This window comes from Xenopus tropicalis, chromosome 6, assembly GCF_000004195.4.
Source record: "Xenopus tropicalis strain Nigerian chromosome 6, UCB_Xtro_10.0, whole genome shotgun sequence".
Taxonomy (NCBI): domain Eukaryota; kingdom Metazoa; phylum Chordata; class Amphibia; order Anura; family Pipidae; genus Xenopus; species Xenopus tropicalis.
This window is the reverse complement of record NC_030682.2, coordinates 108,285,380-108,312,826: the sequence shown is the minus strand read 5'-3', so window position 1 is coordinate 108,312,826 and position 27,447 is coordinate 108,285,380. Positions and strand designations below refer to the sequence as shown.

The following is a 27,447-nucleotide window of genomic DNA, read 5'->3' as shown; positions in this document are numbered from 1 at the left end:
GACGGAATAATAATAACTTCCACACATGCACATTTCATCCACTGAAACAGAAAAATCTGTTTCTGTAATACCTTGTTCCGTGTTCCCTACATTATAAACGTTAGAGTAGTGTAGTTATATATGTCCGCAATGTTTTATGGGGGTATTGGATATTGCCTTTTGACGTTCTTATGAAATATGCCAGCTAAACGGGCGGCCCTTCTCTAGCGTACAGCCATGAAAATGTAACCTCATCTAAAAGAAACCTAACCCGGTAGCTTCTTTTCGCTGCACATTCCTCACTTCCGGATTTGGCGAGCCGACATTCCATGTGACAAGCGAAAAAGCTTAATCCCTTCCGGGTAAATAAGGAAGACGTCGGGACCCAATTGGACTCTCTACTTCTGTGGATTTTTATTGGATGCGAGGCCTTCCCTTTGAGCTCTCATTGGATGAAATGTGTAGCTGTAGATTCTGATTGGCTCTTCCATCGCACGGCGTGCAATTTCGCAGCGTCACCGGTGTGCGGGCCAGTGTTTGAATGAGACAGGCAGCTAGTAAAGGCCTGCACTGATCCTGTATCGGAGGTCGGGACTATCTCAGCATGCCCCTGTATTCAGGTATTGGAGACACAGATTACAGTTTGGAGATTCTTTACACGCGACCCTCTGTCCTTTGCTGAACTACAGTTCCCAGAATCCTTAGCAGACGGGTGTTGAACGCTATTAGACTGTATGGTTATTGGAGAGGATTGTTTAACGCGTTTTTCTCTTTCTGCTGTTGTTTTCTAACACTGTTGCTATTGGAAAATGGTGAAAGGTATAGTTCAGCAAAATCTAAGAGGGCGTAGTTTGCACGTTGTTGATATAGAAGTTTTTTTTTATTAATATGTGTTATAGCTGTAGCCATTAGGGTGTGTGATGGATCTGACGTGTGGGTTTAGGTTTGTGTATTTTGTTTGAGTGTGTGTAAAGCTCAGATGGATGATAGACACTGTGTCAGTGTTTAGATTGTGGTTAGCAATCCTGTTCTCTATATAGGTGCAGGTTGCTTTAAGATGACACCTTTCTTCTATATGTACTGGCAAGAAAAAGTGAAAGGTTTTTCCTTTTTATATACAGTGAGTGCTAATTTTAAAGGGCAACTAAGATCCACAAAGAAATTGACAATGCTGCACATTATGTTTTGGCGTTCTGCACCAGCTTAAGGTACCATCACCCTGTAGCAGGGAAGGTCTGTGTAGATATTGCTGGTACTCCCCATCTTCTTTTCTGCTGATTCACTTTCACATGATGATTCACTTTTCACATGAATATAAATGTTACAATACAAGGCTGATTATTAACACCTTGACATTATGTTGCAGCTAAGAAGCCAGTGCATTTTGCAACAGAAATTAATAACTAGCCCTGTAGCAATACAGTAGTTTCAGTATCAGACATGTCCTTATTTTTTTTTTATTTTTTTTTTTATTTTATTTGTTTGCAAAACTACAATACTTACCCAATATGCCACATTATTTTCAGGTGAAAAGAGTAAAGACTTTATTTTCTGATAAAGGTGTATGTCTTTAAAGGGAATCTAAAACCTTTATTAAAATGAGCGCTTGTTTGCCAAATAAAATTTAGAAAAGGTTATATGTATAGCTCAATTCAGAACTTTTATTATGGTGTAGACAAAAGAATGCAAATGCAATTTGCAATTAAGTCTTCAGTTATTTGGTATTTGTTGCAGTTTTTAATTATTTACATGTTAAGTTACGTAGCTTTCAGGCTTGAAATAACTGGTTAACTGGTGTCTACTTGCCAGGGGTTAATTTTCCTTGCCTAAGCAATAAAATATGTGAATATCAATAAATCTCAAGCATGACAATCGGTTCAGTTTTTTTGGTTGCTGGGGTCAGTGACCCCTTGGCAACCCAACATCATGCATGCTGGTAAGTGTGAATACAAAGACAACTGAAAAGTTGCTTAGAATACGTCCCTGTATACCAAACTAAAGGTTAATGTGAATAAGGTGAATTTCTTCCTTTAATTACAGAGGCAATAATATTTAGCAACAAAATTGCTGCCTGCTAGCATCATGTCTGTCTGTTATCTGGAACATGGGACTACATTTACAAAGATCACATGGGATTAATAGGAGAAGGAAAGATACATGTGCATCAAAGCAGCAGTCTGTTTAGTTATTTTCTTTCAATTAAACTGCTAGATTATTGTAATTTTATTTCATAAGATTACTGTACATATTTGCACAATTAATTGTTGGGTTTTTCATTGACAGTGAATGTCAAATGGGGAAAGGAGAAGTTTGATAATGTGGAACTGAACACAGATGAGCCCCCCATGGTTTTCAAAGCACAGCTGTTTGCACTGACTGGGGTGCAGCCAGATAGACAAAAGGTTATGGTAAAAGGAGGAACATTAAAGGTATAAATTGTATTAATTATTATCCTTTGTTTGGGGGCATTGTCATTCTGTTACACTGTACAAATGTGTTTTTATAAAACAAATTGCCAGAATCAGATACAAAATGTGCATATATTTTTAAGAAAACAATAATAATTTTCAGTTTTAACATCTGATATGTTGTGTTTGTACTATTTTCAATTGACCATAGGGTTTCAGTGATTTGCAAATCATCCCATTCTCTTTTTATTTACATTTTGCACAGTGTCCCAACCATTTTGAAAATTTAAGTTGTAAGAAAAATTAGTAATTGGCATGCAGCTTTGGAGATCAATGATAATGTTACACACACTGATTTATTACATAGTTAAACTAAGTGCCAGAATTGGAAAACATTTTTTGTCTTAAATGGCTGTGGTGCCAACTACTGCATGCGATTGGTGACTACAAGTGTAGCTTTATGCATTAGATCAGTGCTGTCCATCTTATTACATGTATTGGGCTGATCATTTCTCATACAGCATATTCCAGGTTCGGATTAAATTAAAATGACAACGTCATACAACATAGTCTGTGAATCCCCTGTGCAGACTGGGGGCCATAAAATTCCTTTTTGACCTTGGGCCACATCTGCTGACTTTTGCTATTCTAAAATCAGAATTTAGTTATGTTGTGTTTTTTTTTTTTCTAATGCAAAAATTCATGTTGCATTTTCAAACATTTCATGTTATGAAGACTCTTACATTAATAAGCAGCTATTCCGGAAAATATCATACTGACAACTGTAAATGTTTTCTTTATCTTCACAATAGGATGATGACTGGGGAACCTTAAAAATAAAGTCTGTAAGTATTGCTGTTTTCTTAATTCCTCCATCCACTTCCCTGTCTGTTTGCACACAGAGGTAGATGTTGTTTGTAAAAGAGAGCCATGCTTGGGGCATTATGATATATCATATCTGTATCTATATACACACATACTGAATGACAGTCTGTTGCCAGGGCATGACTTTGTTAATGATGGGATCTGCTGAAGCTCTGCCAGAGGAACCTGCAGTGAGACCAGTCTTTGTAGAAGACATGACAGAAGAGCAGCTGGCGTCTGCTGTAAGTATTCTTTTATTTTTACATAGATACAGTAATGTATGAATGCATAAATCATACTCAACACTTTAATAAGACGATTGCATCAGTTACAATAATCATGTGTCAGAAGCAGACTTGTTCTATTTTTGCTGCCAAATATATTCTATAGACACTGTAATAAAGTCCACTTATATTTGATAAATATATTAAAACAAAGAAGTTATACTATTAAGGCAATATTGTTTGTAAGTGTCATCCCCTGTTCAGCATACATTACTACACTTTCATAACTTATATGAAAGTGGTTTTCTCAAGACGTTAGGCCACTGATGTTTGGTATCAGGAGTGGTACACAGTTGGCATTCCAATTTATCACATTTATCCTCCCTTTCCTTCTCAGCACTCCCATTCTGTACAGAGCTTGCTTTTGCGATGATAAAGAACCTTCCCCAAATTGTTGCCACAAAGTGAGAAGTACAGAATTGCCAAGAATGCAGTTGATGTCGGCAATGATCAGTGTGGCTTAAATAGCCAGTTCCAATATTTGAACGGCTTGTGTGAATAGTTTCACCCATATAGGGTATAATATAATGTGTGAGTGTAAATAGAAGCACGAAGATTTATCTGTTGTATCCTCTCTTCTACAGATGGAGTTACCTTGTGGCCTAACAAACCTTGGGAACACATGTTATATGAATGCTACTGTTCAGTGTATCCGATCTGTTCCAGAGCTGAAAGAAGCACTTAAAAGGTTTCTTAAATACTTAATTTCTTTTAGTTTTGTAGGTGCTCATTTCTGTTAGTTTGAACTCATTAACTCAATTCTTGTTGCATTTGAACAAAACATCTCTCAGGCTTGGCAGTACTATTGTTTTACTGGTAAAGAACAAGTCTGCTGCACATTTATTGTTTTTTATAATTCTGTAACTATAAAAACAATAAAATGTCATTTTAACTCTGTTTCCACCAGTTGACTTGTTATACAGCATGTATATGTAAGTTCATTTTTCCCAAATAAATAATGCTATGCACCTTCTGCCTTGGATTCTCTGGCACCCTGCAGGATAAGATTATGCTTTCACTTGGTTAAGATGCCACCATAGGGAAATTATACCAGGTCACGCTTAATTTTTCAAACTCAAGTTTGTGCATATCATAGTTTTTAAGCCCATAAGTTGATCACCATGTTTCTTCTTCCGTTGCACCCCATTGCTGCCTATGGGTATCGTATAAAATACATGTATATACTTATGCATAATATTTTGAGCATACACTACTTATCCTGGGTTACTGCATGTTTGATATAAGGGAGCTTTGTGTACAAATCTGTACATATTACATACGGCAATAGGGAAATAAAATGGATTTGAATAAAGTATGAACATACATTCTTGTTCAAATTACATCTGATGTTGAGTGGAAGCATACAATTGCCTTCATTATGGCCTGTCTGATGGGGTTCAGTGACCACAGCAGTCAAAAAACTATTGCTCTATAAGAATACCATTTTGTAGTTAATGCTACTTTTTATTATTTATCTATTCAGACCCTCTCCCTCCCTATTCATCTTTCATATTCAAATTACTGCCTGATTGCTAGGATAAACTGGTCCCTAGCAACCAGATAGCTGCTGAAATTCCACTCTAAAAACTCAAAAAGGTGAAAACCAATTGCAAATTGCCTTACAATATGAATGTCTAAATTAACTGAAAGTTACATTAAAAGTGAACCAGTAAAGAGAAATCAGTAGTTTAAAGAACACATTTTAACTTGGTCATTTATGACTCCTTTGCATATATGCTTCTTTTTGTTTTTCTGTTTTATCATGCAGTTTTTATAATTTTTATGTTTTTAGGTATGCAGGTGCCTTGAGAGCTTCAGGCGAAATGGCCTCTGCCCAGTATATTACTGCAGGTAGGTCAACAGTATATTTATTTTCCATAATATATGTATAAAACTCAATTTTCGATAGTTTTGGAACTTTCCAAATGTGTGTCTGCTTTTAGCGTAATATGTTTGCTTTTCTTCTTACATTCCAGCTCTAAGAGATTTGTTTGACTCTATGGATAAAACATCCTCCAGTATCCCACCAATCATCCTCCTCCAGTTTCTACACATGGCTTTTCCACAGTTTGCAGAGAAGGGGGATCAGGGGCAGTATCTTCAACAGGTAAATGCTCTGCTGTTTATGTAAATAACATGCTTTGATGCATGATTGTGGGACTGTGCCCCTTATCTCTCCTATTTGGTATGAACTGTAACTCCTAGCTTCCTTAGCTGCTCCTTCTGTGACGAGATATATTAAAATGTAAGCTTTTCAGATGGGTTATTATAGTTCTATACATACTTAAAATTTGTTAGACCCTCATGTTTGATTATTAGGGCAAATATTTATCTATGCTAAAATCTTCTTTTGAAGGATGCTAATGAGTGCTGGGTGCAAGTAATGAGAGTCCTGCAGCAGAAGTTAGAAGCAATAGAAGGAGATTCTGATATGGAGGTAATTATGTTGTTAATGGCATATATTACTTACTAATGTGCCACACAAAATCACAAAATGCCTGCCTTGGTATCTAGGAGACCAGCTGAGCACATTGCATTGTCGTATTGTAACATCATCCTTCTGGATAGTATGTATCACTACCAGTGGCATAAGGTTAAAGTTCAAATGTAAATTTTTTTTAAAAATAGTTCTTGAATGTTTAAAATTTCTAATCTTCCTCTTTCTGGCCTGCAGTTTACAATGCTAACTGATGGGGGCACTGGAACAGGAAAAACAAATTCATGACTGACTTTAATTGTATCACTATTTTTGCCTTTTTTTTTCTCCAGGACCTCTAGTATTAAGCATTCATTCTGACATGCTGCTATTGCATGTTAGTATAAAATTCCAACATTTATATCATTAAAATATACTAAACTATACCAGTTACAAATTGTCAGATAATACCATTGTCTACATCGACAATCTCCGACCAGTCGCTTGCCGACAATGTGTTTTTTGCTTGCCTATTTTGCAGTTATCAGTGGCCTCAATACAGGTGTCATTTGAATTTCAGGCATTTTGGAGGCATAACAATAGAGCCTCCTGCAGTCCACATAGGGCTAGCGAATAGCCAGTTCTAGCTTTTATTTAACAGCCCCCATAGAAACTGTTTTGTTTTTTAAGCTTTGTGTGCTAATTGCTCAGAATTCAGTGACTTTAGTGTTTCCTGACTGGCTGCTGACATTTTGTTTAATGCTACTTTTTGTCATATCTAGACAGATTCGGGAGCAGCTGCAACAGCCTCGAAGAAAAATAGCTTCATCGACCAGTTTTTTGGCATTGAGTTTGAGTCAACGTATCCTTTACGCTGTTCTGCAGACAAGATTCTTTTATTCAGTGTGTAAAAGCAGGGTTTATAAAAGATTGGGTACCACTAGTTTCCAATATACATTTGTGTGTTTATGGTAGCTGAACTGAAGCCATTAATATGGTGTGTATAGGGGGGCAAGATCTTTATGAGCAACTTGTTCCTATCAGATAATGAACGGACACCATGCAGAAAATCCTAGCACTGGAAATATATCTTCACAGTCTACTACCTTTTAGGAACCCATACATAAGGAATGGACTACAGGTAGCCCTCACATTGTCAAACTGCAGTGTTTTGTGCAATCATTTGTGTTATAAACACCATGGGTGTGACTTACCTATAACAAATTCAATATGGTGCTTTGGTGGGCAAATTTATTATTAAATCTAGTGAAAAAAATATAGTTTGAACTTCAATTTGAATTTACATTGAATCCCTCCTAAACCATTAAAGGCAGGCTGAATTGATCTTAGTCTGCTTTTGTTGTATGGTTAAATCCCTGCCTGCTAGGTGTACTATGAGCTGGTTTGATCACCAACAGGATATGTGCCAGAGTGGTCGGGATAGTGTGTTTGTGTAAGTAAATAATATATACCAAGCTTAAGTGTAATGTTCTGTGTAAGGGTTCTATTCCATAGCACAGGACATGGATATTTGAAATTGGTATTTCACATAGTGATGCAGTACAAGTACGTATATCTGGCACTTTACTACTTCCTTGGATTGGATTTCCTTAATGGTACGAAAAGCATGAAATGTACTGAATCTGAAGACGAGGAAGTTACTAAAAGTAAAGAGACACAGTTGCAGCTTAGCTGTTTTATTAACCAGGAAGTGAAATATCTGTTCACTGGCCTCAAACTGGTGAGTAGTCTTGCGTCTGTTTTATGGCAGCTGTTTTATTCCTGCTGTTTTATTTATGAAAGTTAAAATAAAAGTTTATGTACACAAGGGCTATAGAAGTACAAGAAGTATGTTATTAAGTATGCATTTATTCAGGGCTGTGGAGTCGGAGTCTCGGAGTCGGAGGCAATTTTGGGTACCTGGAGTCGGAGTCGGTAAAAAATGAACCGACTCCGACTCCTACTAAATTTAAATGGGAATAAAAAAAAGATAAAGAGTTTAAATGTCCCAATTCACAAACAGTCATAATTAATTACTTCTCTGCTATAAGAAAAAGCCCAATGCACGCAGTGCATAAACGAACACGTTGAGTGACCATGAAGCATGCTTTTCATTGACTGTATGCTTCACTAAATGGGACGTAACGCACAGTTAAGGTGCGGCAGCTCCACTGCGTCGTGTTCCTCTGTTACAGGGAACCCAATGCCCACTGGGAACCCAGCCTAACTCTCACTGATAACTAATTAAGGAAAAAAAATTTGCAGGGCTAGAAATACTTGTTTACGTGAAGGGAATGGATAGTCAATAGTTTAAAGGAACAGTAACACCAAAAAATGAAAGTGTATAAAAGTAACTAAAATATAATGTGCTGCTGCTCTGCACTGTGTGTTTACTTCAGAAAATCTACTATAATTTATATAAATAAGCTGCTGTGTAGTATGGGGGCAGCCATTCCTGCACTGGTACAGCTGGGGTGTTTGCTACAGAAACCCTACTATAGTTTATATAAATACCCCGCTGTGTAGCCCCAGGGGCAGCCATTCCTGCACTGGTACAGCTGGGGTGTTTGCTACAGAAACCCTAATATAGTTTATATAAATACCCCGCTGTGTAGCCCCGGGGGCAGTCATTCCTGCACTGGTACAGCCGGGGTGTTTGCTACAGAAACCCTACTATAGTTTATATAAGTAAGCTGCTATGCAGCCATGGGGGCAGCCATTCAAAGGAGAAAAGGCACAGGCACATAGCAGATAACAGATAAAACACTATTGTATTCAACAGAACTTATCTGTTATCTGCTATGTAACCTGTGCCTTTTCTCCTTTTTTCCAGCTTGAATGGCTGCCCCCGTGGCTACACAGCAGCTTATTATATAAATTATAGTAGTGTTACTGTAGCAAACACACCAGTTTTACCAGTGCAGGGCGAGAGTGCATTATATTTCTATTACTTTAAAGCTCTTTTATTTTTTGGTGTTACTGTTCCTTTAAGACTGAAGCTTTAAAACATTTGAAAAACTGCTGTAATCCAGCTGTAATGTTAGCTTAAACTTTAAACATGACTATGGGATTCTAGGGAAATCATTAGGAGTAGGAGTATAGATAAAATTGTTTATCAGTTTATTATCAGTTCAGTTGTGTTTTAAGTGCCCCTTCCCCTTCCTGGATGTATAAAATACGTTAGCATATTAAAAACAGAGGAGTCGGAGTCGGAAGTATCAGAAACTGAGGAGTCGGAGAATTTATCTACCGACTCCACAGCCCTGCATTTATTGCCTGTAATTCAGCTCATTTGTGTTCTTGGGTGTCTTTATCTGTTTTCTTTATTATATATATCTTTCAGCGCCTTCAAGAAGAAATCACAAAATTTTCTCCATCATTGCAGAGAAATGCTCTGTATATCAAAACTGTAAGTTTACTTTCTTATCTTTTGAAAATGTTTGATTTTATTTAATGAGTAAAGAATTTTACTGATTTCATATATGCAGCTGAACCTTTTTCAACAGAATTTCCATGTTTTACCTGTCCCACAGCCTGCCTTTTCCCCTCTGCTTGATACTGAGTGGGCAAAACAGCTGCTGTCACTTGATGGGCACCAGGGCAGTCCCTTTATTTTATTTCTCTCACCTCTTCCTTCAAAGGACAAATGAAAAAAGAATTGCTAACTAAAAAGCATACATTGTAGCTAAATCTGACTGTAAATAATTCTCCCATATCAGCTGCTTATATGTTTAGTTACACCTTAGAAATATCTAACTGTTTACATATTTTAGTCCAGGATCAGTCGTTTACCTGCCTACCTGACTATCCAGATGGTCCGATTCTTTTACAAAGAGAAGGAATCTGTGAATGCCAAAGTTCTCAAGGTTTGACTTCTTTTACTTATCATTGCCATTATCTGGGGAAATTTGTGGTGACATTGAGACAAAATAAAACTAGAGATAGATTTGTTGGATTTTCCACCTTATTCATAGACCTCTATTTCCACTTTTGTGAAGTTATCTTTTAAAATTGTCTTTAGCTCTTAGTAATCTGTTGGTCTGCCATCAAGCCATGTCCCACATTAACATGAGCCTTGTAATAATGATTTTGTCAGCAGGATTTTGTATTTCATTTGCTAGTCATTTAGTTTGCCTAGGAAAACTATACATCACTTTTTTTTAGGACAATATGTTTTGGGTTTTTTTTTTTCAAAATTTTGTGTAATTTCACTTATCTAACAAAATGTAAGGGTCTAAATACCAAAAAAAGTGACATTGCTATTTTGCATAATATAGCGATTTATATCACAAAAATGTTTTGGTTTTTTTTTTACTTGGAAATCTGCATATTTCATAAATGTGCCAGTACCAAATCTGTATATTTTTGCAGAGATTTCTGACTCGTAGGTGTCAAAAACTTAGTACACTACCAAAAATCCTCAGTAGGGTCACCCCAGTAAGCCATATATTTTTGGAAAGCACATATGAGGAATCCAAAATGGGTAATGGCTTTCTACTTCAAACTACCAAATCACAAAGTGTTCCTTTATTTGGAGTCTCTAATTTCCAGCATAGATTTCAGCTAGGAACATGCACACAGTGTCAGACTGGTGTATTTGGGGGCTCATGGGATGAACTGAATCAAGGGCCCATCCCTGCACTATTCTGCCACTGCATTGCATCTTTACCACCCCTGATTACTGGTCAAAAGCAATGCAGCCCACCAATGTGCCTGGTGAAAAGGGGCCCCGATAGGCCCACTAGGTTTTTTTTCCCAGTGCCCTGTTGGGCCAGTTCAGCCTTGAATTCACAGTATCCCAGTGTGGGTGCCAGTGTGCATATCCTGCTTGCTGATCAACATCACCAAGATGGCTGCTGGAAACGGAAGTTACAAAGCTAAAGGTGGTGGTCAATGCTGTAAAGTAACTCTGTAGTTCTGGACATACTATGGGGGCACAATTAAGTTGGGGAACGTGTCAGTGAAGTGATTAAACTAAAACTGAAAATGTACCTGGAAGGCACAAAACATTAATATTGCCTTATTTGTTAATCTAAAACTAGAATAATAATGGAAATGTGAGGTAAAAACTTCTGTAATTTACACAAACTTGTATATAATATTTTTGTTTAATCAATATTTTACTTGTTTATAAAATGTTTTATAAGCTTTATACACCTATCATTCTTGGGTCAGACAAAAACGTGTCCCCCAACAATAGGCTGCTAATTCCCGTTAATATGCTAATGGTCCCCATTGGTGCCCATACAAGAGGTGTAAAGACTGGGTGAACCAAAGCAAAACAGAAGAGCTTAGAATTGATCTGACAGAGTTACACTGAGCTGTACTCCATTTTGAAAATGTTGGGGAGAAAATGTCATTTAAAAGACAAATTCACAAAAGTGCCTATAAACTGTCTTTCTTTCAACAAAAACTGTAAAGTGGCGGTTGAGTTGTAATTTAGGTGGATTTCTGTTTTTAAATATGGAGAAAGTGTTTTACACCAGTTTACTACTGCTTTCTTCACTTTTGTGAATTCCCCCCATTGTGTATTTCTGCTGGTCCTCTGCCCCCAAGATGCTCCAGCAGCCCCACACACAAGGAGATTAGTTGCCCGCAATAAATCCACTGTGGGCTACTAATCTCTTCCTAAATACTATTTAAAGGGGAAGGAAAGAGTTCTATCACTGGGGGTTACCAAATGTTAGGCACCCCCCAGTGATTGTAATCACTTACCTGAACCCCTGGGCTGGTGCTGCTGTTAGCAAAAAAACTGCACTGGCCAAGGGTACATGTGAGCAAGCAAACATCTTCCTGCTCCTTTTTTTTGCTCAGGAAGTGTTAGCGCAGTAGAGTGAAAAGCATCTATAGCATCAAGCTTTGCAATGCATTCAATACAGTGGAGAAAATTGTGATAATTTGCTATTTAAATGGAATTTTACAGTGGCACACAGAACTATCTAAGGCAAATATTTGATTATTTACCCCAGGATGTGAAATTTCCTCTCATGTTGGACATATATGAATTATGTACACCAGAGCTTCAAGAAAAGATGGTGTCATATCGTTCAAAGTTCAAGCAATTAGAAGATAAGAAAGGTTCAGAACAAGCACCCAAAGTAAGAATCTGATGGAGTCACGTGTTTTCTCATTTGTATCTTTTATTTTATATCACTTGTAACTTTACTGGCAGAAATGCCCTCTATAATGTCCTATAATATTAGTGCTGCCTCTCTGTTTTCTGGTGAAATTACTTTAAATGACTTTTTGTAAACACATTTGCTTCTCATAGATTTAGTAGACCTAGCCCAAACAGCAGTTATAGCATTTTTTTTTATATACATTGAAACACATTAATGTCTATGGCTACTTTCTGCCAAATACATATGCGCCCTACTATCAGACCGGCACACCCTATAAAAATATCTGTAAAATATAGGATGTGCCGGTACTGATAGAATTTTTTTTTTTACACTAAATGTATAGTAATTGGACCTGTTTAGATGCTGTTTTAATATGTTTTGTTGTAGGCAAACCAAATGTCCCAGAGAGAAGTTCGATACGAACCATATGCCTTTCCAGGTGGTAAGTTAAGAATTTTTTCCCTGTCTGGATATACATTTCTGAGGAGAAGAATAGAAAAATGTCATTTTATTAAGGGCAATATGCATTTTGTTTGCAAAACACAGTCGGTATAATATATTTTGACATTGAGTTTGTGTTTACAGAGAGTGTGTGATTGGCAAAAAAAAATAGGGCTAAATATTAATTTATATTAAATATTAAAGCATGCTAGCTTTTCTATATGACATTTTATTACTAGCATTAAATCTCTGTAATCTAGTCAGCTTGTCCCAATTGAGTCAGTATTTTAACCTGATACTATTACGAGCACCATACTGTTCACTTTTGCTAATCTTGCAAAAATGTAAAATATTTATACATTTTGTCTTCTGTTGTTTTAAATAAACAAAGAAAACCCCTCACATTATTAATGTTTCCCCTTAAAGGGACAGTATACACATAGAAACACCTTTGCAAAAAAAAAAAAGACCACAATTAATAGAATTTGTGTTGAAATGCCTTCTGCCTATTTAAAAAAAAAAAATCCATATTTTACTATTTTTATACTGTGCTACTAATTTTTTTTATTTTTTTTTAGTGAGCTTCCTCCCCGCTCTCCTATTCTAATTTGTTCAGTGCTCCTTGTCTGCCTTTTTAACAAACAAATCCCTTCCTTCCCTAACTGTAGTCTTTGAGCAGCTCATTATCGGGGGCTTCTCTGTCCACTGGAAATTAGTTTTATCACTCCAAAACCAGGAAGTGACAAAATTTGCCAAAGTGAAACTGTTTTCATTTTCATATTTAGTGCCAGAAATAACTGAAAGCATAGATATTTCTTAATTAAATCAGCAGGTAAGAAGTATGTACAGCACAAGCCCTGTTCATTGAACTCATTTTGAGAAGGGGTGTGTACTGTCCCTTTTAAGCTTTAGTGTGGTGCTCCTATAAGATTTTATTGAATTTATTTAGGTTTTACAATTTAGTAGTGGTAAGAAGTGAAAATGAAAGATGAGAGAACAGAGAAGGTGAAAGACTACTTATAATAAATGTGCAGACAACCACGGGGCCCCAAAATAGCAACAAATGTAGCAGGACAAGTTTTTGCCATGTAAACCAGTTTCTCTTTGAGAATCACTTCACTTCAGTTTCTTCCAGTACCTGAGAGATTTTAACTGCATTAAAAAAGGTGTTTTTAAAAATAGAATAATAACTGTATCTAACACAATTTTGTATATGATGTTAGGCCAAACCTTTCTTACTCATGAGCAACAGTCAAATGTAAAAAGACTTGGAGAGCAACACAAGCATCATAAAAGTTCACGGAGGAGCCAAATAAGAGCTAAGATTGGCTATTAGGAAGACTCTATGCACGCTATCCGCTTACAGGGGGCTTTATTTGGTAGGAAATCTTGTTTTTATTCAACCAAAACTTGCCACCAAGTCAGGAATTCAAAAATAACTACCTGGTTTGGGGGGCACTGACAAGCCACTGGTTGGGGATCATTGGGCTAAGGCAACAAATATTGGGAAATGACAAACTTCGTTCATTTTTGGATAGTCACACAGAACTGACGGACAGGGCACTCCCAGAAAACACAGAAAAATAAACAGGCCCGGATTTGTGGAAAGGCCACAAAGGCCCGGGCCTAGGGCAGCACAAGTTTAGGGGCGGCATGCCGCCCCGCCGCAACAGAATTTTTAAATTTGGCTCCCATACGGAGCAGTCCCATACACTGCTCCGTATGGGAGTTTAAATGTGCGATTGCGCATGCGCATTGATCGCGCATACGCACTCAGGGGGAGAGGGCGCAGCGAGATTGCGATTGCGCATGCGCACTCGGGGCGGGGGGGGGCTGCCTCGGGGGGCGCCGCAAAGTTAAATCCAGCCCTGAAAATAAACCTACTTTTAAATTACAACGAAGTCAAAATGTCAAGTCTAAGCGAACAATTTTGCGATCGTATAGGGCATTAAATAGGCATGGCTAGGTCATTCAGAGTTTGAATAAATCCATGTCTGATGGACAGTAATTTCAGGGATTTGTTGCAGCACATCGGCCCACATTTGCTCATCTGTGCTGCTCCTCTTTTCCTGTTTTCCAGATGTTGGCTCAATTAATTCTGGTTACTATGAGCTGCAGGCAGTTCTAACTCATCAAGGAAGATCAAGTTCTTCTGGGCACTATGTATCCTGGGTAAAGAGAAAACACGGTAAGCTTTATTGTTGTATTTCTGAACTTTCAAATGTAATTCTAAATCACAGACAGTTTCCCCATGCTTAGTACATAGTATAAATTGCCATGTTTGCTCTGAAGCATAGGACACTATTAGTAGGTACAACAGTACTGTCATATGGCAATACACTGCATAAAAATTATTCTAGGATACCCTCTATGGAGAGAAGAGAACTCCAAAATCATATTCAGCATAAAGGTATTTACCTAACAGTTGTGGAAATTAAAGGGGGACTCCACCCAAACACAACTTAAGCTTTTTGAGAAGTAAAAATAATTATAAGCAACTTTCCAATATACATCAATTAAAAAATATGCAGCCTTTCTTCATTTTTTAATGTAATAATATGGTTTGGAACAGTTACCTAAGCCTGGCCCCCTGTTCTCCTGCTGATCTGGCTGAATACTTTGAGACTCAAAAAAAAAAAAAGAAAGTGGAACAGTAGTCGACTGTCCTTAAGGTGGCCATACATGCGGGCCGATTGTAGCTGCTGATATCGGTCCCTTGGACCCATTCAACAGCTTATCAGCCCGTGTAGGGGCAGGAACGAGGGGCATGCCCGACCAATATCTGACCTGAAATTGGCCAGGTATTAATCTTGCAGGTTAAAAGATTTAGTCGGACCGTTTGCCCCATTGCCACCATTATAATTTGACTGTTTGGCCACAGGGCCGATATCGCTGTAGGTGGGGATATCGGGAGAAGATCCGCTCGCTTGGCGACCTTGCCAAGCGGGCAGATCTTCACGTGTATGGGCACCTTAAGCCTGCCTTCAGTCTGCATCCTCCCAATCTTACAATTCTCTGTGCACTTCATGTCCATAAGGAAAGGAACATCACAGTGCAATGCATTGTGGGTTATGTAGTTCCTGCATGCTGTCTGTTAGCTGTGGGGAAGATACCAATTTGTAACATCAGTGTTCTAGTCCCCCCTCCCCTGCCAGGATTGCAAACGATGCAGAAAGCAAAGAACTGTTTTGCAGCTGGATCAGCATATAAAAATGCTATTTATTCATAGTTTTTGAATGAACAGATTACAATTATAAGTATATTAGGGGTTTCTGTGTTGTGTGAGGCTGACACATATGGGCTTTTAACCCCCTTCCCCCCCAGCTGGCACAGCCATTTAACTCCTGCCTTACCTCCAATGTTGACATAATGGATTCTGTGTCACAATTTTTTCTTGGTGAGGAGTGCACAATCACAAATGCTAAAGCAGTTGATCAGATGTTTTCATTATTCTAGCTGTAGTACATAGATACGGCTAGTAACTGATGAGCAGTGGCTATGGGCTACTATTCTGGGATAAACTGAACAGTGTTAGGCATTGTTAATTCAAGTGCATTTATAAACAAACCTATTCACCTCCAGCTCTTATGAAGCTGGATGGCTCTATGGATATGGAGAATAAGATCTTCTGCCTTTCAGGTGATGGCTCACTATTTTATATTTTATTCCTTAGATGAATGGATTAAATTTGATGACGACAAAGTAAGCATTGTGTCTCCTGAAGATATTCTGAGATTATCTGGGGGAGGAGACTGGCATATAGCTTATGTCCTTCTGTACGGACCTCGACGAATCGAAGCTAGCGACGAAGAGACTGAACAATGATGACATTTGCCATTTTAATCATTTTCCTAGGTGTGAAATAAATGTTCCCAGATTAGAATTTCTTAGTCCAGAACTGTTTTCTTCACTACATGATGTTTTAGGGAATGAGGTTTGAATGGCTCGGCCCACTTACCACTTTAGAGATCAAACGACCAATATCCCACACCCTTTTGTGTGATATATTTCTTGCAAAGTCTTAATATAATTCAGATTTTAATTCTAGATTGGTAATCTAACAAGACCTTCTGGTGCTAAAACTTATTTTTTAACCTATTAATGTTTTGAAAAGGGACGAAAAGCTGAAAATATTTATTGCACACCTACATCATTCATTGTTACTATTGCATGGTTTATACCACCGTTCTTGCCATCCTTTGCCTTATCTGGCTCTTGTGCCAGGAGGGAGGGCTATATGTTGCCTCATTGTAACAGTGCTGCTGCCCATAACTCGAGACATGGCCACATGGATCACATATGTGCCCAGCCTAACCTAAGAATTCAGTCTGTGACGTTGCTGGCATCATGGGGCTTTAAAATAAAATTGTGATCAGTCTTGTGCTCTGGTTAATTCATGGTTATTGTGTGATTATTACACAGAATTCCCAAAGAGCGTAGCTGAAGCCCGTCTAGTGAAATGGGGCAGATTCCAGCTGTTATATTATATGCTGAGATACTTGAACGTAGGAGTCATTCTCGGTTGCAGTGGATTTTCTGTATAAATGTCTTTCCTTCTATATATACAGGTTTAATGGAGTTCTATGTTCACTAATAATATTCAGAGAGTGCCACACTTTCCAGTTTTGTGTCTTTTTCCTGAACCAGTCATGTGGGTAATAACACTGACAACTGACTCTGGGTCACAGTTATTGCCCAGATGTCGGCATATGACGTGGATAAAGTCACTAAAAGAGCCTAAGTGCCATAAGCCCAGCAGGGTATTTATTGCGACTTGTTTGCTGTGTTTTTATTGGTGCATAGTTTCTCTGCGATGAAAAAAGCCTGGTGCTCCCTGGCATTTATGTTTTAGTAAGATGCTGCCCAACTGGAGGCCCAGAGGTTGGGGAGCCCCTTCCAAGGAATGTTTCTGGCGCCCAGGATTTGCTAAAAGAAGGGGATTCTTATTTCATTCAGTGTATTGTGTGATACTGTAACTGGTTTTATTCACTCTGCTGGTTTTACATCTTGCTCTATAGCTTTCTATGCTGTTTCTGCCAGTGCAAAAAATTGTATCTTCAGTGCCCATTAATTGACTGACAATACAGGCCTTGTCAGATTATGAAGGGTTGCTATGCACTTTCATTTGCGTTTCATACTTGTAAAGATATACTAAAAGGAACTTTAGTCTTCACCAGTGATGTTCTACTTCCCCTACCTTATTCACTAGACCTATGCCTTGCAGGCTTCTCGTAAAATTGATCTTAGGAAACACTAAGGGGCAAGGCATATAGTAATGTCACAAGCAGGAAAAGCATCATGGCTGCCTTCCAACAGAGCTTTGCAGCATTTTCCACTATATGCCAGACGCCCTTTGAATAAGGCAGAAAGTCCCCTTTTCTGGTGGTTTTACAACGTATTGTTATGCACTCTGCTATCTGCAGAGGAATTGCTGCCACTGCTGATGCTGCAGAGAATCCTGAAGACAGGGGGCTATTGGATAGAGCAACCATAGCAGTCAGGTGGGCAAATTGGTTCCATAACATATGCTCCCTCTGTAACCGTGGATAATCTACTACTGTCCTCCCTAAAACTGCAAATTTAGTAACGCCTACATAATAGCTAAAGGACACAAATCAAAGGGAAAATAATTGTAGAGCTTAAAGGAGATGTAAACCCAAAAATACAATTGTACCCATTGAAATATAAATCTAAGCAGTTTTCAATGTACATTGATTTCACATTTTTGGAGAAAACCCAAATAAAATGTATAATGCAGTTTTGTGTTACTGTGCTAATCGACTTTTGGGGTTATGTGATTAAAGACATAAAGACACTTAGTTTGCCTAAGTGAAGGAACCCATAGCATCCAATCGGCAGGTTGCATTTAGTGGTCACCTATTTAAAAGTCTTATTGGTTGCTATGAGTTTCTGCTTCTGAGCAAATTGAAAGCATTTAATTTACCTGTGGGGGTTTATTTTTATATCTCTCAGAAAGTTCATTTAATCAGTGGACAAATGTCCTGTTTATATGGAGGGCTGAGCTGTCATGTGCTTTGTTTTATGTGGCAGCTGCTTATGAGGCTATAAGTTAGAGCGATGCTTTGCTCAGTGCACTCACTGTTTGTATTTATACATGCTGATTCGCTGCCGGCATTTTCTTACTCTGAGCCGCACTCTATGGGCAGCAATTGCAAAAAAAAACCCTACAAACAAAATAAAAGAAATCTGTTTCTCACTACTAGACTTGCTTTCTTTACTGCATGTGTCAGAAGAGGCAAGCTGTTTGGTAGCTCCTTTTTTGGAATATTCACCTAGAAATGTCCATTGCATATAAATATTTAGTTTAAGGTAGAGTTATATAAGAGGGGCACCCGCCTGTACAATGATACCTGGGGGTTTCAGCATATGTCTGCGAGCCTTCCTGTGACTTTTCATGCTTGCAGAGCAGCCATATTCTGTGCTTTTTCTCTCTTAGATATGGAGATTCCTGACACTGGATTAAAGGAAAAGTGAACCCTCAAATACAATTGATGTAAACTTGCTCACAGCATTTCTTATTCATTGTTTTTTTTTGTTTTTTTTTTACTAGATTTCAAGATATTAGCAAATCTGTACAGTCAGAAAACCCTGCCAATACTGTGCTGCACTAGAAAAATGTCACATGACTTTTTCTGTGCCAATCACATGCATTTCTTTTGAGAGTTTAGTTTCCCTTAAGTGGCTGAGTAGGGACTTACATAGGCTTGGCCATATGAACAGAGCAATGTGCTTTATGCAACGACAGTGTTAACTTGTATTCATTTTCCATAGTGAGTGCAAGTAATTGCTGCTTCAGCCCTTTTGTTGCCACTGCTTTTAGGCAGACTAAAAAAAAATCAATCCACCTGTGCCTTAAAGGGCAAGTTAAGTTTTAAGTTATAGTATGTTCTATTCCTGGCAACTTTGCAGTTAGTCTTCATTATTTTTTATAGGTTTTTTTATTAATTATCTGCCTTCCATTTCTGCCTCCTCCAAACATTTAAATGGGGGTCACTGATGCCAAAGGCAAAAAAACTATTGCTTTATGAGGCTTCATTTGTATTATTGTTTTTACTTTTATTACTTTTATTATTCAGTCCTTTGCCTATTCACACACAAAATAAAAAAAAAAATGAAGACCAATTGCAAGTTGTCTCAGATGATTAATCTCTACAGCATACTAAAAGGGGTTGTTCAAATTTAAAAGTTAACTTTTAGTATAATGTATAGAGTGACAGAGTAATATTCTGAGATTTGCAGTGGGTCTTAATTTTTCTTTATTTTTTTAAAATTATTTTGCTATTTTGATCAGCAGCTGCAGTTTGGAATTTCATCTGAATTTGAATGCTGGAAAGAGGCAAAAGAAAATACAGAAAACTTTAAAGGAGAAGGAAAGGCTAAGTCACTTGGGGGTGCCAAAATGTTAGGCACCCCCAAGTGACTTGAATCGCTTACCTTGTACCCCGGGCTGGTGCCCCTGTTAGGAGAAAACAGCACCAGCCGGGGTACCTGTAACGATGCGCTTCCGCCTTCATTAAGCCTTGACTGAGAGTCCGGCGCATGCGCAGTAGAGTGAAAGTCGACTTCTCTGTTAAAGTTCAGCTTTTCACTCTACTGCGCATGCGCGCGGCGAAGGAGGAAGCGCTCGCTGCTATCCCGGGCTGGTGCGGTTTTCTCCTAACAGGGGCACCAGCCCGGGGTAAAAGGTAATCGATTAAAGTCACTTGGGGGGGCATAACATTTTGGCACCCCCAAGTGACTTAGCTTTTCCTCCTCCTTTAAGAAATAAATAATGAAGACCCATTGAAAGTTGGTAAGATCTGGTCATTCTATAGCATATTAATAGTTAACTTAAAGGTGAACCACCTGTGTAATTTAGCCCCATTTAAGGGTAGTGGAAGAAGCACTGTTCATAAAAATGTCAGACTTCTTGAAATCTGTTTGCCTGGCCTGGGTGTGGTCTTTTGCCTTGAAATCTATTTGCCCCACTGGGTGGCTGTGTGGCCCTGGCAGTGTTGGTTAGAAGGTATCACTGCATTCAGTTGCTGTGCCCAGGCCAAGCTCATGTCTCCCTTGTGTAACAAACCCTAGTGCTGCGCTTAGCAGTGACCCCAATGTCCGCCTTTCTCTGCACACGTGATTTCAGCCCAGAAATGCACAAACCAGTGTTTTTGTGGTGAAATCCAACCTGTGTGTGCAAAAATGGTGCTTTAATGATGCTAAGTGTGACATAGGTTTCAGCTTTAACTAGAAATATACTGTGATCTCTGGGCTAAGGGGAACCTCATATGCTTGGCAGCAGCCATTACTACTGCACTGTGTCACCAGAGGCTGCTCAGAATTCACTGTTTGTGAGATAGGGGTGGTAGCTGATTGGCTGCAGTTTTACACAAGGCCCTCCCATTATTGTAAAACTGCAGCTTCCAGCAAATAACCACTTCTACTATCCCTACATTAGTTGAATATCTCTTATTTTTAAATTGCAAGCTTTGTTTAGCAGGCCCCTCATTACCTCTTGTATGTTATATTTTGTATGTAATCTACATATTCATTTGTGGTGTATACACCCTGTTATTGTACAGCACTGCAGGATATGTTGGTGCTTTAGAAATACATGATGATGAGAATATTGTGTAGACATGGAGTAGCAAAGGTGGCCTGCCTATGTTAGATACATGCTATGGTGCATACAGATGGCATCCCAAACATGTCATTGCTGCTTCAGCTCCTGTGTATTAAATGCCAAGGCATTGCTTTGGGTGAGCTGTTAGCAAAGAAGCTTACTGCAATTAATTCTATTGCTATTTGGCCAAAAATATTAGGTGAGGCCTGGATATTGATAGGCTCAAAGCCACAGATCTCTTGGCATTTCTGTTGGGTTTTTTCATGTTTTCTCATAGCTGTGTGGCTGCTAAGTTTGACACTTGACACCATTACTAGGGTTGTAGCAGCAAGACATTTGCTTGATAAGGGATGCTTATCGGGACAGAGGGGCTTCTCCATTATGTGGAACAGTAGGTAACAGACAAAGTACTTGAATTGTGAGATCATGTATGTAATGAATGGCATTATAAAAACATTCCAGTCCCTTTCTATCCTGCTGTCCTTAGTGTGTGTGATGGTTTCTAAGGTTTTTCTGTCCTATATACTGTATAAATAATATCACACACAGGAGTGAATGCCATGTCACTGGATTCCTTAGACGCTACATGGAATGGTATGTCTGCCATCTCTGTTGTTTTAAACCAGTGTCGGAATGGGACTTCAGGGGCCCACCAGAAAACCTTAGACCTAAACTACTTTTTCTTCTTTCCTTGCCCAACCTCTTTATTCTCCTAGTTTCTTTTTATTTACATTCTAGCATCTATTCTTCCATCTATTTCTCCTCTTTGTTCCCCTTTCAGAAATAGAGACTGACCATGAAGTAGGCCAATTGTTCAGGAGCGCCCACTGACACCTGGGCCCACCGGAAGTTTTCCTGGTATCCCTGTGGGCTTGTCCAACACTGTTTTAAACCCTGGTCTCTGCCTAAAATACACAATTGCTCTATTAGACCTAGTATCCTATGTTATTTCTCCTGGCCCAAAGCCGAGCATTAGCCACTTGAAATGATGTGCCCATTCCATCCATCAAGGTTTCTCCCACTGAGCCCATGGACTTTATAAACTCAGCTTCCTGTTTTATTCTTGAGGTTCAGCTGTTAGTGGAGTTGGGAGCCCTGCTGTGGACTGCACATGTGCCTGCTTCACTGTCCAATAGACTGCAGCCTGGAGAGAGGTAAGTGGGCCTGGGGTTGGCAGGTATGGTACAACATACTGCAGCTGTATTTGCCTTTGTATTGTTATATACACTCCCTATCTAATATTTCCAGGCTCTGCCACTAGCCTGATTCACACACCAACCCCAGAATTCAGCCATATGTTGAGCTTAGCAGAAGCCAAACCCTCAGTCCAAAATCAGAAGAGCATTGGGCTAATAAGAGGCCCCTATTGTAAGACTGACATATATGTGGTTTGTCCCTGAGGAAGAGCACAGTCAGTGCTCAAAATGTTGGACTGTTTTAGTCTCCTCTTTGCACTGGGAAATCTCCAGATCAGAGGAAAAGGCTTTTGGCACAATGGGCAGTGCTGCCTGTAAATTCCAAGATGGCAACTGTGGTCTCTGCTGTTATCAATCAATGCAGGGCAAAGAAGCAAAACTGAGCAGGTCAACGTCAGGCATTCAGGAAGGGTTGGGTTAAGGGTACAGAATTGCCTTTTCCTTTAAGAAGTTTCCTAAATATTAAGGGTGATTTGTCTCTATGATGGTATGTGCCCAATCCTGTAGAAATGATGAAACTGCTGGGAAGTTCATTGTGTAAAAAGGAGATTTATGTACTTACGGTTAAATCCTTTTCTCTCCAGTCGTAAGGGGGACACAGGGACCGTGGGGTAAAGGGCCCCTCCCATCAGGAGGCAGGACACTGAAGACAGAGATGTGGACCCTCCTCCTCTCCCCTTTATCCCCTGCCATACCGGAAGGGATTCAGTTTGTAACAAAGCATTAACTCGAAACAGATAAAACTATAACTCTCAACAAGACTGAAGATATTTTGAACAAGAGTTCAGGGAGGGAAGCCCTGTGTCCCCCTTACGACTGGAGAGAAAAGGATTTAACCGTAAGTACATAAATCTCCTTTTCTCCCACGTCTAGGGGGACACAGGGACCGTGGGGACGTACCAAAGCCACCCCACAGTAGGGAGGGAAGAACTCTGACCATTTAAGAAACTACTGCCTGGAGCACCTTCCTTCCGAAGGCTGCCTCCGCTGACAGATAGGTATTGAATTGATAGAACTTAGTAAAAGTATGAGGAGATGACCAAGTGGCCGCTCTGCAAACTTGTTCAGCCGATGCGAGATTCCTGTGTGCCCATGAAGTCCCCAGGGCTCTGGTAGAGTGTGCTCTGAGCTTGATTGGTGGCACCTTCTTCTGCGCCAGATAGGCTCTTCTGACTGTCTCTCTTATCCAGCGTGCAATGGTGGTCTTAGTAGCTGGGAGACCCTTCTTTGCTCCTGACGGAATCACGAACAGGGAGTCTGTCCTCCTAAACGACCGAGTGCGAGCAATGTATGTCTTAAGCGCTCTGACCACATCCAGTCGATGGAGTCTGGTCTCCTTGTCATTCTTGGGTCTGTTGCAGAACGAAGGTAGCACAATCTCTGTGTTTATGTGGAAGTTGGAAACCACTTTGGGCAGGAAACCAGGAGTGGTCCTGAGTACCGCCCTATCCTCGTGAAATACTAGGAACGGTTCCGAGCAGGATAGAGCCCCCAATTCTGACACTCTTCTGGCTGATGCTATGGCGACTAAGAACACAGTTTTCCATGTGATCATTTCCACCCCCACCTCCGACAGAGGCTCAAACGGGCTGTCGAGAAGAGCGTTCAAGACCAGATTCAGATCCCATGGTGGTATAGGGTGTCTGAACGGAGGAGAAATGCGAGCCACGCCCTGAAGAAACGTGCGAACGTCATCTGAAAGAGCTATGCGTTCCTGGAATAGAATTGATAGGGCTGAAATCTGAGTCTTTAGTGAACCCAGCCTGAGGCCTTTTTGAAGGCCTGCTTGGAGGAACTGTAATATCCGAGGCAGTCTGAATTCTATGAACGAAAATTCTCTATCCTCGCACCATCGTCGATAGCACTCCCACACCCTGTGGTAGATCTTTGACGTCACCGGTTTCCGGGCTCTAATCATGGTCATGATTACCTCTTCTGAAAAGCCTTTTTGTCTCAGAACTGACGCCTCAAGAGCCATCCCGTTAAGGTGAAGAGATGAGGTTTGTGGTGGAATACTGGGCCCTGGGACAGAAGCTGTGGGAATACTGGGAGCAGTATTGGAGGTTCTAATGATAGTTCTAGAAGACTTGAGTACCAGGATCTCCTGGGCCACTGCGGCGCAACGAGGATTACTGTGACCGGTTCTCTGGTTATCTTCCGCAAGACACGCGGTAACATTGGAAGAGGGGGAAATATGTATGCCAGTCGAAATCGCCATGGAAGAGTCATGGCGTCCACTCCCTCCGCCAGGGGGTCGCGGTACCTTGCATAGAATCTTGGTACTCTCCGGTTGTGCCTGGAGGCCATCAGATCGATTTCCGGCACTCCCCATTTTCGTGTCAAGCACAGAAATGCATCCTGGTGTAATTGCCACTCTCCCGGGTCCAGATGGTGTCTGCTGAGAAAATCGGCCTCTATGTTGCTCACTCCGGGGATGTGGATTGCCGACAGTTGAGTGTTGGTTCTTTCTGCCCACTCTAGGATGAAGGTCACCTCCTGGTTTGCCCTGTTGCTTCTTGTGCCGCCCTGTCGGTTTATACTGTATATGCCACTGCCGTGGCATTGTCCGACTGAATTCGCACTGCTTGGTTTCTCAGATGATGTTCCCATGAGCGGAGTGCTAAGAGTATGGCTCGTAGTTCTAATATGTTTATTGGCAGACACGTTTCCTCCTGTGTCCAAAGTCCCTGTGCGGCTCTTCCCTGAAAGGTTGCCCCCATCCGGTGAGGCTGGCGTCTGTGGTTACTATTAACCACACTGGTTCCAGGAAGGTCTTTCCCTGTGTTAATCGTTCTGGTTTAGCGATCTTAGGGTGTTCTCTGGTATCTTTATTCTTTGGTGAAGAGAAATTCTGTTCCAGAGCTTTAACACTGCCGTCTGAAGGGACCGAAGGTGAAACTGGGCGAATGGGACTGCCTCCATGGTGGAAACCATTAGTCCCAATACTCTCATGCACATTTGAATTGTTGGGTGCGCTGTTGATCTGAGTAGTCTGACCGAATTCTGGATTTTGAGCTGCTTCTCCCGTGGGAGAAACACTTTCTGAAGCTCCGTCTGAAACTGGAGTCCCAAGAATATCATGTTCTGGCTGGGAGACAGAGATGACTTTTCCCTGTTGATGACCCATCCGAACATCTGTAGGTTCTGTACTGTCAGTTGTACATTGTGTTCGGCCAGTGCCTGGGATCTCGCTTTGATAAGGAGGTCGTCTAAGTATGGCATTATAAATACACCTTGGACACGGAGAAGGGCTGCCATGGATGCCATGATCTTTGTGAATATTCGGGGAGCCGAAGAGAGACCGAAGGGTAGTGCAACAAATTGAAAATGTTGATTCCGAAAGGCAAACCTGAGGTATTGTTGGTGTGGTTGGAAAATTGGAACGTGTAGGTATGCGTCCCGAATGTCCAAGGAAGCTAGAAAATCTCCTGGTTCCAGGGCCCGGATGATAGTACGGACTGACTCCATCTTGAACTTGTGGTAAACTATCCATCTGTTCAGAAGCTTTAGATCCAGGATGGGACGGAATGAGCCATCTTTCTTTGGAACTATAAAGAGATTCGAATAAAATCCCCGGAATCTTTGGTTTTGGGGTACCGGGACAATTACTCCGGTCCTGCGTAGCCTCTCTACTATGGAAAGGAAGGCCTGTTGCTTGGGAGCCTGATGTGGGACTCTGGACATGAAAAAATGTCCTGGAGGGACCTGGTGAAATTCTAGCCGGTAACCAGTTGTGACGGTTTGGACTACCCAGGGGTCTTCCACGTGTAGTTTCCAGACCTCTGCGAAAAGTCGGAGGCGTCCCCCTATGCGACCGCCCTCTGGAGTCTCCCGAGTGTAGTCAGGAGTGTGAGGTCTTGTCACTTGGTGACTTGGATTGAGGCTTGCGGGGTTGCCAGGGGGACTTCCCCTTGTTGGAGGATGCGCTGGTAGTAGTGTCCTCTTCGTCTGAATTGGACGTGGAGGGGGAAGAAAATATTTCTCCTTCGCTTGCCTCTTCCTCGTCGGATGACGGAAAGGATAGTGGATCCCTGGTGGATAGTGTTGGATGGCTGGGCATCCTTTTTCGCTTTTTGCTAGTGGTAGGAGAAGAAGTTAGTCTGGCTAGCATTCTGTCAATGGATGATGTCAGTTGCGGTATGCATTGTAAACTGGCCAGGGATTGTGACAATGTGACAGCCCAACCTGGTGCATCAGAGGTGCCCTGGGAATCCGTGGCCCTTGCGGGGGAAGGAGCCCTGGGAGTACCATCTGAAGTAGCATCAGTGCGTGAGGTAGTGGTGTCTGATGGTGGGGGCTGTACTGGGCTGCAAGTTGGACAGAGCGGTTCAGCTTGGCCCTCCTTAAATTTAGTAAGGCATTTTGAGCAGGCAAAGAAAGACACTGCATGGTGAGCGTGTCTGCCCCCCCTGGAGAATAGATCCCCCCTACCGTCAGTCATGCTGAGTGTGCCTGAAAAGATCCTCTGGGAGAAGAGGAGAGGTGCCCGCACTCGTGTCTCGCTGCTGCGCCCTGCAGGGGTGATGGCTGCTGTCTCGTTGCCGAGAGGAAGAGGAGCGCAGAAAGTGGCGCGAAGTTAGTGGCGCGAGTGAGTGACGTCACTCACAGCGCGCCTGCTGGCGGTGAAGCGCCGCCGGCTGGAGCGCAGGAAGGGGGCGCCCGCCGGCGGTGAAGTGGAGCAGAGGCGACGTGCGACTGGGCCATCAGGTAGTGCAGGGAGAGCGCGGGCACAGGCAGACAGGGGGATCTCTCTGGGGCGTAGCGCTCACCTTACCTCATGGCGGGGAGCGCTGATGGCAGGCATTTGTCTCCCTTACTTGTGCCCTAGATGGGCACGCACCGGTAATCCCGCGGGGGGGGCTAGCCTTCCGTGAACAGACTAAGCTGACACAGCCTCACCCCGGGTGTTAGCGCTAATCGCTAACTGTAGAATCCTTTGATGGGCCTACCTAGAGGCCATTTCCTAACCTCCTGAGGCAGGACACTGAAAAAACTGAATCCCTTCCGGTATGGCAGGGGATAAAGGGGAGAGGAGGAGGGTCCACATCTCTGTCTTCAGTGTCCTGCCTCCTGATGGGAGGGGCCCTTTACCCCACGGTCCCTGTGTCCCCCTA

The 27,447-nt window shown here is 41.0% G+C and overlaps 1 protein-coding gene across 2 annotated transcripts; it reads left to right on the top strand.

The window, feature by feature from the left end:
* Nucleotides 1-550: 550 nt before the first annotated feature.
* On the top strand, nt 551-18,731 carry usp14 (ubiquitin specific peptidase 14). Of its 2 annotated transcripts, none has more exon segments than NM_001005641.1 (16): nt 551-599; nt 2,263-2,408; nt 3,200-3,232; nt 3,389-3,493; nt 4,120-4,223; nt 5,328-5,386; nt 5,512-5,642; nt 5,892-5,972; nt 6,734-6,813; nt 7,578-7,692; nt 9,295-9,360; nt 9,725-9,817; nt 11,921-12,049; nt 12,461-12,515; nt 14,595-14,702; nt 16,188-18,260. In NM_001005641.1, coding segments are annotated over 16 exon segments (1,473 nt in total). In that variant the 5' UTR covers nt 551-583; the 3' UTR covers nt 16,340-18,260.
* The last annotated feature ends 8,716 nt before the right edge of the window (nt 18,732-27,447 follow it).

What these genes read in the sequence shown, in the direction of transcription:
- usp14 (XM_018094614.2), top strand. An exon ending in GGCATTGAGTTTGAGTCAAC is followed by an intron (nt 6,814 to 7,577) that starts GTATCCTTTACG and finishes TGGTACGAAAAG; the next exon opens with CATGAAATGTACTGAATCTG. An exon ending in GTTCAGAACAAGCACCCAAA is followed by an intron (nt 12,050 to 12,460) that starts GTAAGAATCTGA and finishes GTTTTGTTGTAG; the next exon opens with GCAAACCAAATGTCCCAGAG.